The sequence below is a fragment of the Lacerta agilis genome, chromosome 2 (genome assembly GCF_009819535.1).
Source record: "Lacerta agilis isolate rLacAgi1 chromosome 2, rLacAgi1.pri, whole genome shotgun sequence".
Taxonomy (NCBI): Eukaryota; Metazoa; Chordata; class Lepidosauria; order Squamata; family Lacertidae; genus Lacerta; species Lacerta agilis.
In genome coordinates, this window is record NC_046313.1 from 79,873,111 (window position 1) to 79,888,951 (window position 15,841).

Sequence of the window (15,841 nt, forward strand, 5' to 3'; positions counted from 1 at the left end):
TCTCACAAACAAAATGAGAAGAGTGGTGTTTGCATTCTTTGCCTCAAATCTCAGGTTCCAAAAATGATAAAAACTTACTTTAGCAAAGAAACATGAAATCTGGGAATTTGGGGATTGTGCTTCATTCCAGGGGCACCAAGGAAAGCATGGCACCCATGGGTGGTGATCCCTGCATTAGAACATCCAAACACGGCCCTTGGCTGAAAAGGCAGGCTGACCCTATACACATTTCCTATTAACAGGGGAAGGGTTTGTTGCTGAGTGGTTGAGTATGAAGAAGTTCCCAGATTCCACCCCTTGCATCTCCAAGGTGGAGTGGGAAACCCAGGCCTGAAACCCTGGAGAGCTGCTGCCAATCAGTGTGACCAATAATGAGCTAGATGGACCAATGGGCCATCTTGGTATAAGGCAGCTTCCTATTCATTCCTTGGTCCTTCCAGCTCATATCTTAAAGCAGGAGTGCACAACCTTTTGGGGGCACATTTAGAAAAAAACCCAATGAACTGTTCTGGGCAGCAGAAAACACACATTCCACACAACAAAATCTGGCAATGCTTCAGAACCTTATTTGTGAAAGAGTGACAATGACCAACTCTCCCCAAAACAAATAAAAAAAACAGACAAAGAAACAGCAGGCAACCACCTGAAAACAGCACCAAAAAGCCTACATACATACAAATTGAGAGGAGCAGTGGGCCTTGCCTGAGGGTGCCAGGGTGACTACTGGTGCCATGTTTGGAGACCTCAGTCTTAAAGGAAATTTACCCTCTCCACACTGACCTTAAAGTAATGGGTTGTGGATGAAAGTGGATTGTGCTGTGATTCATCACTGCTTCCATAATCTTGGGTAAGATGCCCCCAGTGGGCCTACCTCCTCAAGCAGGCCTCCCCTCCTTGCCAAAATTGACAAAGGAGGGCATGGGGTTCAGCTGTGGGCCCTTACTTGGATGTGAGCCTAACAGTGCAGTCCCCTGATGTTGATCCTACATACATGGGAATATAAGGAAAGCCCTGCTTTTCTTATGTTTCCCGCCTCTGGCACGGGAGGTAGAACATAGCCACTGATGGCCATGAATTTGGCCGGTCCTCTTTTAAAGCCACCCAAACAGCTGGCTGTCACTGCATCCTGTCTGTGAACTTGGGGGGCTGGCATCCCTACTCTTTTGTTGTTGTTGTTTACCTTTAAAAGCAAGAGCAGAAGAAGACGGAGAACCAAAAAATTCAAAAAAGAACATGTGCTCCTATGGTCTCACAGTTGCGAGGTGATTTCAGCAGATACAACTTCCACAGACAGAAACAAGTCTTTTTTCTTATTCAGAATTACATGTACAGTATATCCCCCCCTTTCCTGAAAAGACCTCAAGGCTGGCTCCCCCCACATTTTATCCTCACAACAACCCTGTGAGGTAGGATAGGCTAATAGATAGTGGCTGGCCCAAGGTTACCCAGTGTGCTTCGTGGCTCAGTGCGGATTTGAACCCTGGCCTTCCACCAGGCCCTAGTCCTGACACTCACCACTACACCACACTGTTGCAGGAATATAGGTGGTGCCACAAACCTGAAACTTAAAAGCCTACTAAATACCTTATGGCAAAGCTTCCACATATTAGAGCATTATTAATCTTTAAGGTGCCCCAATATTATTTGACATTTCTTTCACGCAAGTGTTATTGGTGGAAGAGATTTGAATCTGGGCATCCCAAAGGAAAAAAAGGTTAAAATTGGAAGTGGGCTGTGATGCGTTGTGCTCAGCACCTCCGACGGGGGGAAACCAGCGTTTTCCTCTTCTCCCCCCCCCCCCGCGCAGTTGCACCGCTCCGCGTGCTCCGCCCCCTCCCTGGCTGGGGTCCAATCCCTTGGCCGCCGCGGGGTATATATAACATCTCCAGGCGCAGACGAGGCGCAATAGTTACTTCTCTGCAGGATTGTTTGGAAGCGAGCAGGTGTGCGCTCCGGAGGCGACGCTGGGCTGGTGGAGCCGGACGGGCGGGGGTTGCCAAGCTAACGGCGCTGTTCCTTCTCTTCCCCTGTAGGTTTCGCCGCTTGTACACTTGGCTGCGACCCAGAAGCAGCAGCGCGAGGGAGGGAGCCATCAAACCAGCCTCGGCGGGCGGGTTGGTCGGCCTGCCCGCTCGTTACCGCCAGGAGGAGGCGGGGCGGCGGCTTCGACATGAGCACGCAGGCGCGGAGCCAGGCTGCTCGCAGTGACTGGAGCGGCAGCAGCGGCAGCAGCAGCAGCTTGCAGCCTCAGTGGCAGGAGCAGCAGCAACAGCACCAACAACATCTCCTCCACCACCTTCCTTCTCCTCCTCCCTTGTGCCGCAGCGACCTCGAAGGCGACCCCGCCGCAGCCATGCCGGTGACCGAGAAGGACCTGGCCGAGGACGCGCCCTGGAAGCGGATCCAGCAGAACACCTTCACCCGCTGGTGCAACGAGCACCTCCGCTGCGTGAACAAGCGCATCGGTAACCTGCAGTTCGACCTGAGCGACGGGCTGCGCCTCATCGCGCTGCTGGAGGTGCTGAGCCAGAAGCGCATGTACCGCAAGTACCACCAGCGACCCACTTTCCGGCAGATGCAGCTGGAGAACGTGTCCGTGGCGCTCGAGTTCCTGGAGAAGGAGAACATCAAGCTGGTCTCCATCGGTGAGCTTGTGGCGCACCCGTCGGGGCTGGGCAAAAGAACGGGGACGCCGGGGCGGGCGGGCTTCCGTGTGTGGCGAGAGCAGCGCTTACAGGCTGCCTGAGGGAAACAGCTCAGCTTCTGCATCCCCGGACCTCTTTAGTCGGGCTTGGTACTTGGTTTCAACCCAACCGTCCGGGCACCTCTTGTGCCTGGGGGTTACGGCAAAAGGTTTTGGGGGCAAACTCAAACCAGCTCGTCTGTTCGCAGCTGCTGGTAGGTGTCTGAATTCCGCCCGGCGTGAGGAAGGCAGAAGTGGGGCCAAAGTGCCTGGCAGTGGATGCCCTGTCGAGTTGCCGCTCCGCTGGAGTAGCGAGCGAGCGGGTGGGCGCGGCTCTGCTGCTGAGCGTCTTCCTGAGGCGCTGACGAGCCCCCGGGAGCCCAGCGTGGAGGGCGGCTGTGGGGAGGAGCCGCCCAACCGGACCCTCCCGGGGCGGATACCTGCCGGCTTGTTGCACCCTGTGAGCTTTGAAACCAGCTCGGCTCTTAGCCTACCGCCCGCCAAAGGAGGACCCATAAGCTATCTAGAGACCCCCCCCCCTTACCCGGTCTCTTAAGTACTGTTGTAAAGCACGCCGGTTGGGAGAAGGAGGAGGGACGCCCAGGCGTCGGGTATTTGCATGCTCTCTTCCCCCGCCACAGTTAATGGTGTCTCCACCATCTACAAACTCCCCCGTCCCCGGGCTCGCATTGAACCGTAAACGGGGCCTGAGCCTAATCCTGGGAAAGCGGAGAAATGGCTGGCGCTGCTCAGACAGGATTTCCTGAGGTGCCTCCCTCCCAGCAGGTAGAGCCACTTCCTTTTGGCGGCAAAGACTTCGGTTTCCATGCTGGAGGTTTCTGAAGGGGTTGTGCCGTATAAAAGCCCAGTCTCTGATCTGAGACCAGCTTCTCTGCTTTCCTGGGAGAAGCAGGCATTGGGCTGAACTTGGTTCCCGTTTAAAATTAAAGATGAAAAAAGAGCAGCTGCCAGGCTTGTTTGTGATGCCCTCAAGTAGCATCTGCCAGGAAAAAAACCAGCCGTCCTTCTCATTTTATTCTCTGGAGAACGTGGTGCAGCCAAAATGCGCTGTGCTGTTGGTTCTGTGCACTAAGGATTCAGTATATAGGGAATGCTAATAATTGTTAAACTGTTTTAATACCCCAGCAAGCATTCTAAAGTGTCTGGTTTTCTAAAAGTGTGACTGTGATGGTACATCTATTTTGACCATTAGGATTTGACGGTTACAACTTAAGACTAATTCAGCAGAGACTATTCACACCTATTTTCTCAGTTGGCACTGCTGTTGAGTCAGCTGCGACTAGGTTCTTGTTGCAATGGGACAAACTGTAAAATGATAGGCTATGTATGGTAGTCTGGGCATACATATTTGACACATCACACCTATAAGGTGTTGTGCACTATTAACTAGTCATCTATCAAAAGGGATAGCTGCAGCAAAATACAAAGACTGACATGCTGATGGCATAAGCTTTTGTGGACTAGCCCACTAGATTAGATGCATGGTGTTATCCAGTGTTGCAGATACATATGCAGTGTGTGTTGTAGAATCGAAGTGTGAAAAGATCTCACAGTCCTCTAGTCCATTCCTCTGTGAATACAGGAAACTGTTAAGCCTGGTTTTGGGACTCCCTTAGAAATTGTCCATGCATAATGACACTCCATATTTTCTTTTGAAGCTGCATTTTTCTAAGCTTATGAGTTGGGAGGTGGTAGTGGTAGAGAGGGAAGATACTAGTCAGCTTCAGTCTAGTCAGAAACCATTTGTAAAGGACTAGATGGCATTTCAGATGCTGTGATTAAAAGGCTGCCAGTGTCCTAAGCAAAACAAACTTCTGAGATATAGTTGAACTATAGAATGGATAAATGTTGTCGGATTACAATAGCCATTAATTGTATAGAAAGCTCTGCAGCTAAGTACTGTTGCTTTGACTGTGTTTCTAGTGCCTTTTGTGTTGGGAATATTTTCTTGCAAAATGTAGAACTTGTATTAAAGGAGTGACTAAATAATGCAAAATAGCATTAGGAGGTGTTTCTGGATAATATTGCATTGATAGAATGCCAGCTGAGATTATCAAGAGAGGCTAAACATGATGCCTTGTGGGAACTTGTAGTGTATAGCAAGAATGCAGGATATACTTCACAACAATTGTGTTCATGGAAACATGAACTTGGCTTCATCCATCTTGTCTGTGAACGTTTATGGATGAAGGTTATGTGATATTTAGGGAGGAAATTATGCCTCTACTAGCAGCTGCCCATAATTCCCACTTTAAGAGCAGAAGTTGCAAATGTGGTATCAGTAAAGTGACAAATACTCTTAAAACATTTTCACAAAGATAAACTTAATTGGCAGGGTTTTTCTGGGCAGAGACTTCATCCATTGGCCAAAACCCAAAACAAAAAAAACACTTCCTCCAAGCAACTTGGTAACCATTCTCAATGATAGTTTAATGCTCTCAGTTGCAGATGCAGCTTTTTTTTCAAGGCAGTAATGGATAGATTTTGGGAGCACTGAATGCTACTCTGAACCTCCAACAGGAATAGTGGGGGCATGAGTATAATAAGTACATGATTTGCAAATGAAGGCAGCTTTCAAACTTTTTAAAAGATGGGTTAATAGCAAGTGGTTCTCATAGCCAGATCTTGCTGTGTTCTCTGTTAGCAGCCAAGTAGTAGCACAGAAGTGGTGTGTTAACAAGCAAAAGAAAATAAAACTAATACCTGCCTGTGGGAGCTGAAATCTAACTTTCTAACAATTGTTGCCCTGTTTGGAAGTCTGTCTGAGTTTTAACTGGGGAAGTAACTTTGGTTCTCTCTGCAGTGGTGTCTCTGGAGTATAGAACTATGTTATGAGCAAAACGTGACCTTGAGTTAGAGACCTGAAACAGAACTTCAGAGACATCCTGTCTGTGTAAATAGAGTTGAGGCTTCAAGGAAAAGTATAGGAGAAAAGAATGTTGGTTCTCTGTATGTAACCCATATGTTTTGAAGCACGGAAACCTTGCTGAGCTCTGAATCAGACTCCTTGTGGGAAAATACCTTTGACAGCTGTTGCAAACTTGCTTTTCCAGGGATTACTTCACTCTGATTTCTTTTCAGTTTAAATATTAACAGCAGAATATTGTTGGTGCAAAGTGCCAACAGAAGTAACAAGCGGAATAATGTGTACTGCTGCAACTAGTGCTGGGTGCTGCTAGTTTCAGAAACCCGATTAAAAACTGTTGTGGTGGGTGGGGGGAATGCCTTTCACTGGACAAGGCCCCGCCTGTCCTGTACTGCCCCTGGGAGATGGCAAACTGCCTCTTACAAGTTGGTACTCCAATGTATGGGCAAAGCAGGAAGTGTTAGGCTCCTGCATGTGTGGATTACAGTACATGCTATGTAGCAGCAATAGATTTGATTCTATCAGAATTGTAAATTACGATTGCAACATGTTTTAAGGAAAGTTTCTGAAATGTGTGCCCTGGGTAAGCTTAATGATAGCTGTGTTCTTCCTCCATTGTTGAAGAAAGTACGCCTTCGAATATCAGTTGATGGGAGTCATAGGTGGGAAGAGAGTGTTGTTGCACTCAGGACCTGCTTGCAGACTTCCCATAAGCATCTGGCTGGCCACTGTGAGAATAGGATGCTGGAGCAAGTGCTCTTCCCAAATATCCCGAATTCTCCAAGCTGCTTTAAATGCTAACATGTCATGTCACCTAAAGAGAGGCATAAACTTATCTTCGGGCCAGGGAATAGCTGAGGTATAATTTAATGGCTGCATCATTTTGATACATTCCAAAGGATTAGAGATCAAAGGACCAAGCTTTGCTTTACAGCTGCTTTAACTTCACCTCCTGTGAGGCACAAGCAGGTCAATGGACTATCCTCATTTTAGGTACAGTGGTGCCCCGCTAGACGAATGCCTCGCTAGACGAAAAACTCGCTAGACGAAGGCATTCGTCTAGCGGAAGGCTGCCCCGCTAGACGAAAAAGTCTATGGGGCTGCCTCGCAAGACAAAAAAATTTCGTCTTTTTTTTTTTTCGTTTTGCAGAGCGCGGCTGTCATTGCCGCTCCGCAAGACGAAAAACCCGCTAGACGAAAATTTTCGCAGGACGAATTATTTTCGTCTAGCGGGGCACCACTGTGCTTTGTCATTCATCATGGGACAGGAAGGGTCAAAAGTTGCTGTGTGGTCTTGGAAGGCATTCTGTGCCATAGCTAGAACTTGAACACAAAATTCCATGCATGTTGCCTCCCAAGTTAAGTCTCACTGAGTTCATTGGACTTTGCCCAGGTATAGGATTGCAGCCCAAAGCAAAGTAGGGGAACTTCAGAATCTCAGGTGTACAGATGAAGGTTTGACCAGCATGCTATACCTCTGATTCAGTTGCTGGCATAGGTTATTTTATAAAACAATCACCTTGCTTGAAATAGGATTGAACCTCAATGTGATCTATAAACTTGCAACTTGTTATGAAGTTCTCTTACTGAAATCTTAAGTACAAAAAGCCATACTAATTTTGCTCCAGGTGTTTATGTTCCTGAATCAGATAAAATCTGGCATTGCTTTGGATAGCCCTGTTCAGTGGTGCTTAGGTCTAAAATAACGCATTTCAAATATAACTGCATCACAATAATCTAAAGAGTACCCTCTTTCTGTATTACATTGCAATACTGAAACCTTAAATATTACTGCCCAAAACCGTCCCCTGAATGATCCGCCCTCTAGTGTCCTGTAGCTCATGTCTAGATGCAGATTTACGTAATGAATTGTACTCTGCTAAACCATTAGTGGTAGCTGGAATTTAGACTCTTACTTAGCAGCATATACCTCAATATTGAAAGCTGCTTCAGTTAACAAGAGACATATGAATCCTTTTTTTGTTGGAAGATGCATAGTTAAGCACCTGTATTTTGGCAGTTAATATGCAGCTAATGACTAGCTATCAAATTTAATAACTGATATTTTAGTGAACCATTTTGGTTCATTTGCCCCAAGCAGGTTCCAATGTAGCTTTCTTCTTAGGCTCAGAATTGGGTTGCAAATGAAAGTGTAAGATGTGGGAATTGATCCAAACTTTTAAAATTGTGATTGCTGCGTGATTGAGAGTGCCACTCCTGAAGTACAGGTTATGAGTGTGCTCCTCATTCGGCATATATTGCCAGATCTTTGTGGGAATTCTTTTCCTTCAATAAACCTGGCAGTTTTTTTTCATGAGCAGTAAAATGCTAGTATATCGCCTGCACTACACTCCTTAATGATTCACCCAAGTGAGCAGTTGGGTTGCCTTCAGTGAACCAGATGTCTTGAATAACTACAAACTGTAGCACTGAATGTAGTGGTCTGCTGGTGGTAGGAGATGCAGTTTGGTTTAATGGCAAAGGCTCAAAGGAAACATGGAACCAAATGTCCATGAGCACCAGTAAGCAAAACATTTTTATTGTCCTGGGTCAGCTTGGAATTCAGAAGTCTCCTAATACATTCCTTTTTGAATATTCATTGTAATGTGTGCGTAAGTGGAGTGTGATGGTCTCTTCCCGACTGATCAGGGATTGTATCTAGACTTCCTTTGATCAGAGTTCCATTCTGATGATGCTTCTGCCGATGGAAGGGGGGAGCTATTTCCCCCCCCCATGCCCCTTCCCCTGAAGCCTCTATGCCCCTGCCATTTTTTCAGGAGGATTGGGGATCCTTCAGAATGTTGTAGGCTGCAAGCAGAATTGGTGCAAATGTCTTATCTCCCCTCCTCCAGTGGAAACCTCCATTGGATTGGATGGCATGTACCACAAGCAGAAGGTGCCGTTCCGTTTGCAGAATGGAAAGTCTTGATCCAATCCATAATCTTTTGCCTCCATCGTGTGGTAGAGGCAATAGCTCTTTGCAACATAGGGCAGATAACTTTTGAAGTAGAAAAGCACTACACCCATGCTGACTCAGTTTAACAGGAACACTGATAAGCAATACTTGGATGTCACTATATGGAGAAATACCGAACCAATTCGTGCTAGACATTCAATCATGCAACAGTTGTACTATTTATCAGTGGCTCACTAGGGTGTGTGAATTGAGTTGCAATTAGTAATGCTATTGAAGCAACTTCCTGTCTTCGTGTTGCAGTTCAAGGAACGAACCTGTATTCGACTTGGGTTTTTTTGGGTGGAGTAGTTCAAATGAAATGTTTGATTTATGGGTTTCTTTATATGCAGTTGTCTCCGTGAACAGAAGTAGTAGCTTTTTAAATAGAGAGGGTGGTTTCACTGCTGCCAGCTAATGTCCACACCCCATGTTTATATATACTCAAAAACCTAGGTAACAGCTAAGCTAGCTACTGTTATGCAGCAATAATTGGCTGTTTTAGGATGTGGGGACTAGAAACCAGCATGTTTCTAGTCTGTACAATGCAGGAACTTACCTTGTGTAATTGCAGACTTGCCCCCAGCCTAGTATGATGTTCATATTGTGGCAATATTATAGTTTCCTCAGGCAAGGAGCGGAGTGATGAAAGCATATGCCTTAAAATCCTCTTGACAGTGGTTATTGCACCCTTCTCTGGTCAGGGGAAGATGGCCTAATACTTTGAGCAACATTCCAAAAAAGATTTCTGCCATATCGGGCCCCAGGGTTTGCGTGCTGTTGCCACACATTGAACTTGAAAAATCCAGACCTTCAACAGAAATTTAGTATTGTTCTTTCTGAGTGGCAATGGTTTTTCAAGGTCTTGGGCAGAGAGGGCTTCCCCATTCCCACAACCTGAAATTTCTTGCCTAGGGATGCTGATGATTAGAACTTTGGACTTGGTCACACAAAGCATGAAGTGCTGGGAGTTGTACAGAAAACACACTTGCCCTTTAGTATAGAAAAAATAATTTTCTCTCTCTACTTGTGAGTTGATAACTTTGTTCAGGTTGGTGTGTACAAAGAGGCTTTGGTGGCAATTAAAAATGACTGTGCTGGGTGAAAATGGCATAGAAACCTCATTGGCAAATCTTGTTTCCGAGTCTGTGTGATAGTATTGGAACTATTGGTGCTTAGATTGTAGTCTTTAATCTTGAAATGGAAGCTTCTTAATATACTCATAGTAAAGGGTGGCATTGGTAGCTGAAATGCATGTGTAACCTGAATTTATAAACAGACTTAGCTTGTTCTGTTTCAAAAAGCATGCTCTTCTGTGTCTGCCTGATCAGAGCAAATGCTGCATCTTACAACTTACTGTTGAAAGGAATGTTGGCAGTTTCCTCCTCCCTCTCCTCCCATTTCGCAGAACCTTGCATAGGAACTATAAATGCCTAGAGATTATCACAGTGGAAATGGTGCAGCAAAACACAACTCGCCACCTTTGCTCCTAGAACAATGATTTAGCAGACAAACTTCCTGAGGAGGAACCCAAGGTTCAAGGATTGCTTTCTGCTTGTTGACTGACTCCTTAATCATCCTTAGTTGAAACTCGTCTACTTGAAAAGCTGAGTTACTTTACCACTGAATTTCAGCTGGCATTACTGCTTTATTGCTAGTGAACACAAGAATTGTTATTCCTGTGATGTGTAGGTTTTAATAGTGGGTGAAATGTAAAATCATTGTAGATAAAATTGCTGTGTAGGAGGCTTTTTTTTTTTTGCCCAGCTTATAGTCTGTGACACAGGGACATGAAACACTGACTCACTCTGCCCTACCCCTTGCAATGACATGTTTGTGCGTGTGTGCCTGGTTGCCTGGGCATCTAAATGTCCTGGTAATTTAGAACATATTCCCAGCCCTGGCTAGCTGGGAAGTTAGAATAATTCCTGTCCATAGTATATGTAGTGTTGTCTGTTTAGAAGGACTTGTTTTTTAAATTAACTTATTTTATTACCAGAAATTCTAATGCACATTTTATATTTTATGTAATGCTCTTACAGGTTTGGATAAATCGTAATCCTAATATCTAATGTATATATTTACAAACACACAGACAGAGAGAGAAAATGAATGAGGGCAGATGCAGTTATAATGAAAAACGACTACCTAAATGAAGCATAAAAACAAACCAACAAAGACAGCTGTGTTGGGATAAAAAATATATCCCAACACCCATAGGTATATAATATCTTTATTAAGAAAAGCCAAGAATCATGAAATGTGAAAGCTTTCAAGTTCTCCAGAACTCTTAATCAGGTGGGGATGGGGAATAAAAATTAAATGGGCTGTGCCTTCAAGACTAAAGATGGAGATTGCAAAAATGAATTAGCCTGCTAGGTGCTTGCCAGCAGTCGTGATCCTTGCAGGTACAGTATTTGGTTAAACCTGGAATTCTGGCATAAACAAGTGACAACTGCTCCCATTTTTTTAAAGTAAAGTTTAGTGGCTGTAGCAGGCTTCCTCAACCTCAGCCCTCCCTATGTTTTTGGCCTACAACTCCCATGATCCCTAGCTAGCAGGACCAGTGGTCGGGGATGATGGGAATTGTAGTCTCAAAACATCTGGAGGGCCGAGATTGAGGAAGCCTGGGCTATAGCTTGAGCTGAGCCATGAAACTCACAGGGTGACCTTGAGCCACTCACTGCCTTTCAGCTTAACCTGCCTCACAGGGTGGTTGTGGGGGTTAAATGAGGAGGGGGATAACCATGAACACTACCCTGATTTCCTTGGAGGAAAAAAGTGGGGTGGGAATGCAACAAAATAGAACAGCTTCCAAATGAGACTGGCTTATTGACTTTGGCTGTAATCTTATGCATGCTTACCTAAGAGTAAGTCCCATTGTTCAATGGGGCTTACATCTGAGTATTCAAAACCGAGGGTTGCAAACAGATTCACACTGTTTGCCTCAGCTCTGAAGGTTTTCTCCTGTAAGAGAGAAGCAGGTACATTTGGGTTTAATAGACTTGAAAATCCTCTGGGACCCTTCAACATGACCAAAAAGAAAGGAGAGAAACTGGCTGTGCTGCTGCTGGCAGCGCAATCATGTCACGTAAAAATGAACCATCTGTGCAGAATTGCGTTGTTAATCTGAAGAATGACTGTTGGCAAAGATGTACTCAATTCATCACGTGAAATATGCTTCTGTACAGTTCTTGAGAACTGTAGGCCGGGCATAACTCTTTGGTGCTATTGAGCTGTCATAGTGGAGGTAAAAGACCAAGGCTCCTACTGTGAGCCAGGAAAGACTGTTTCTTCTATCCAACATTTGTTTGTGGGTGCTGGGCTTGCTGACTTGCTGCTCCTGTTTTCCACGAGCGTTTATTGAATTTGCTCTATATTTCTTTTCTCTGTAAAAGGAATTGTTACGTGGAAAAGGTAACCTATGGCGGGCCATCTCCTTGAGTTCAGGGCAGGGTTCCCACAAACTTCTTACATAAGTCACTACTTGCAACTTTAGATTCAATTTGCACACTGTAGGTAAGTTTTAACTTGGAGGGGTTTCTCACTTCATGCTGTGAGTACTGTTTTTGTCTCCCACAAATCCTCTACCACAGGTGTGGACAGACTTCAGACTTGGGGGGAATCTCCTTCAGGGTATTTTTTGCTGGCATCTCATGGTCTTCAAAATAGTGTCTGCAGGTAGGGTGGGGCTGAATATATCCTGGGGAGCTTCTGAGGGCATGCTCAGCCCAGGAATCTGTTTTCAGTACCAGAACTGCTAACTCCTTGTGTTTCTTTCCTCATCCCCCCCCCACTTTTGCAACTACGTGTTTTATTAGTCTAATTTGTTTAGAGGTGCTTTTTTTTGTTGCTGTTGATAAAGGAAAGTAGGAAATGCTTGCTCCACTGCAAACAGCTCATATCTATCACATGCTGGGAACATGGGAGGAGTGGGTAGAATTAATTAAAAAAAAACATTCTAGGCTTTGAGGAAGCTGGCTGCAGCAAGTATGTTTGCTACTCTTTTCTCCCTCAAACTCTTCCCATTAAATACATGAAGCAACTCTCTTGCTTTCGACTCCCCCCCCCCCAAACATTAGCATGAAGCTGAAATAAAAGTAGAGCCAGTGGCTTCCTGGCCCCTTTCTTTATGGATGGGAGCCACTCCCCACTTGCCTGTTTTATATTTCTGGCACGAGGGTTGGAAAACTCAGGGTTGACTATCTGTGCCCCCCCCCCCCCAGTTCTGTTCAGTAGAAGTCAAAGAATATAGAGTTTTGTGGTAGTGCAAAGTCAAATTCTTTATAGCAGTGCAATGTGGTTTTTTTTTTTTTTTAAGTGTGCTAAAAGCTAGGGTATTGCATCCATATGGCCTACAATGATAGAGGCCACCCAGGCAGTCTTGAGTGTTTCATGTGCACTTTGCATTGTGGTGCTCTGTGTCTTGGAAGTAGCTCAAGAAATGGGTGAACAATAACCACCATGATCTGACAACTGAACAGGGACTTGCGCCAACGTCCTTATCTCAGACGTTAGAAACTTGGTGGTGTAAACCTGACCAGCTACTATACTTTCTGATTTCATCGGCTGCTGTGGGATCCCTAATTGGATTAAACAGGTGAACGCTTAAGTTGTGCTCCTTCACTTTATGAATGAATAGCAAAATGGCTTAATGCTTTTAGCAGCACAGCTCCACTTGCTGCCTGTTAGGAAGTGAAGGCTGCTTTGACATAACATTGCTCTGAGTGCTAGAATGGGACCAGGCCCAAACTGCAATTAAGTTAGTGGGGGTGGGAGGCAGAAATCCTAAAAAGACTTCTGTGTGGAGGTGGAGATAACTGTGTGGAGGTGGAGATAACTGTTATATCTGCAGCACAGCTGACATGAAAATGTACTTGGAGCTCTACAAACTGCAAGGGAAACCTTCCCTCTGGGCACTGTGGCTGCTTATGGGGCTCTTCAGGGGTGGAGTGAAAGGTGGGATTTCTGAGTAAAGAGCATGGGGAACTGGAACTCGTTAGGCAGCTGAGGAAATTAGTGGCCCTGCAGCAACAGTATCCCTCTGCAGCTTAAAACAGGAAAGGGAGATGGTCAGCTCAGAAACTTGCAAGGTTCTGACTTTAAACTGCTGAGGAGCAGGTTTATGCGTCAGTGACTAAAAGACTTGGAAAGTTCCTATACACTGGGATTGCATCTTAACGTACATTTTACTTACGCTTTCCGCTCTCATCTGCAGCCTCTGTGTTTATCAGGAGAAAGACCCATCAAGCGGTAAGCCAAGCAAAAAGAAAAAGAACCCCTTCCAAAAATGGTGTTCCTGCCACTTCTTTCTTTGCAAGGCGCATCCACAAGTGAAGTGGGACTGTAGCCAATCTGAACTGCTGCTGATAGGAGGGTGTCTGTCTGATGGGGGAGAGTCCTGCTAGCCCCGGTGGGTTGCGGTGGCGGCATACCAGTTGCTCTTCAGGAGAGAAGCTGCACAGGTGGGTTGCCTGCTGCTGAAATAGTTGCACTGGTTATGAATCGGCTATCAGGTTAAGTTCAAAGTGCTGGTATTGGTGTTCAAAGGCCACCAGGATACCTAAAAGATCATCTCACCCCTTTACATACCTAACCAATCACTGTGCTCTATAGAAGAGGGTCTCCTGCAGATACGACCTTATCAGGTGAACCATTCTGTATGGTGTAGTATTTGGACCTTCATTGTGGCACCCTTCCAATTATACACCACACCTGACGCTGTCTTTCCTTTTTGACTCCCGTTAAAGGCCTTCCTTTTTCAAGAAGGCTTTTAAGTGGAGATATATCTATCTATCTATCTATCTGAATTGGATCTGATGCAGTTTTTACATATGACTTTATTGAGCATTAATGGCTTTGTGATGTTTCATGGGATGCCATTCATAACCTTTGAAAGAGAGACTAACCTTGTCTATGTGTGGTAAATGTCTCATAGGTTGTGTGCAATTCTTAGTCTGGTATTTAGTACATTTCCCCCCGCACCCTAGTCAGTCACTGACATTCTTGGTGGGGGGCACTGAAGAATGTCTGTGCTGGGCAGAGGAAGCATCTTCCTCTCTTGGAGGTGATGTTGAACTACTGAAGGCAGACTGGTCTCAAAGCTGCACAGGCAAACCATTTCCTCTGGTGATGTTGATGAGAGAGAAAGCATCCCTTCCCACAAGTACTGGTCCCAGTTGATCACTTATTCCTTGCAATTAAATCATGGTTGTGGTCAAATTCTTCCAGGACTCACAGCCAAGATTGCCTCTGGCCTCTTCCCTATTCCTGCTTAGCCAAGGTGACTAGGGACTAGATGAACCTCGTGGTCCTTTCCAACTATACAATTCTATGGCTCTATACTGTAATTTTTGGCCCAGGGCTTAATGTGGTGGCCACAATAAGTGTGACTTGGGTGAAACATTGTTAACAAAAATGGGAACATTTTAAGGCTTATGCCATGAGTCTTGTGTTGCTTGCCTTGATCAAAATGCTTTAAAACAGATTAGTTTGAGGAAGTAGCCAAAATATTGCGTGTATCAAAAAGTTTTAAGAGGTGTACCAGGCTATGAACATTAAAATGTTGTTCCTTTAACTAGAACACTTCCTTTTTTCTGCTCTCTGCCTGTGATGGAGCCTGGCTGAACTGTGCATACTTTCATGAATGGGATTTCCTCTCACCAATACTGTTATGTGTGGTGACTCTGGATGGTTTCAGATGGAAAAACTGAATCAAAGTGTACATTGTAGTCAAGGATTTCCCCAAACAGTAATCACTTCTGATTACTTCCAACGTGTTGGTTTTGGCTCTAAAAAACCCCGTATACACTGTGGCTTTAGTGTTTGGCGTGTGCTGCACAGAAGATATTTGGCTCTACCATATCTAAATAGCTTCACTTATCTGTGCAGTCTTCTGCTGGTGCGATGGCTGCCTGGAAGCATCTTGACCCACACCCAGTGTGAGTAAACATGCTTGCTAATGCTGTGGATGTTGGTCTTGGAAGCTCCCCAGACTTTGTCACTAACCATGTAGCCTCCACTACTGACTGTGATTGCTTAACCAGTCTGCTGCAGATGAGTAACTGGAATCTTATGAGACTTTTTTCAAGCATAGTTATTTGGATAAGGAACAAATTTTGGGGGTAAGCTAGTTGTGGGAAAGATGCCCACTTCCAGCTTCACCCCAAGCCTGCCTGGGTCAGATGTACCCTTTCATGTTTCTGGGAGGTCTCCAGTACTTTGAGTCGGCATGCTTCTACCACTGGGGATAGATAAGGCCAGAAGAAGTTATTGGACTACAGCTCCCATCAGCCCCTGCCGGCATGGCTAGATAAGC

The 15,841-nt window shown here is 45.3% G+C and overlaps 1 protein-coding gene across 5 annotated transcripts in view; it reads left to right on the forward strand.

Annotated features, from left to right (window-relative positions):
- The first annotated feature begins 1,981 nt into the window (after nucleotides 1–1,981).
- The window catches only part of FLNB (filamin B), an 85,663-nt gene continuing 71,803 nt past the window's right edge, over nucleotides 1,982–15,841 (forward strand). For all 5 annotated transcript variants that reach the window (XM_033140995.1, XM_033140996.1, XM_033140997.1 and 2 more), the window contains exon 1: nucleotides 1,982–2,645. In XM_033140995.1, coding sequence (XP_032996886.1) covers nucleotides 2,171–2,645 — 475 coding nt within the window. In that variant the 5' untranslated portion in view covers nucleotides 1,982–2,170. The remainder of the gene's footprint in view (nucleotides 2,646–15,841) is intronic.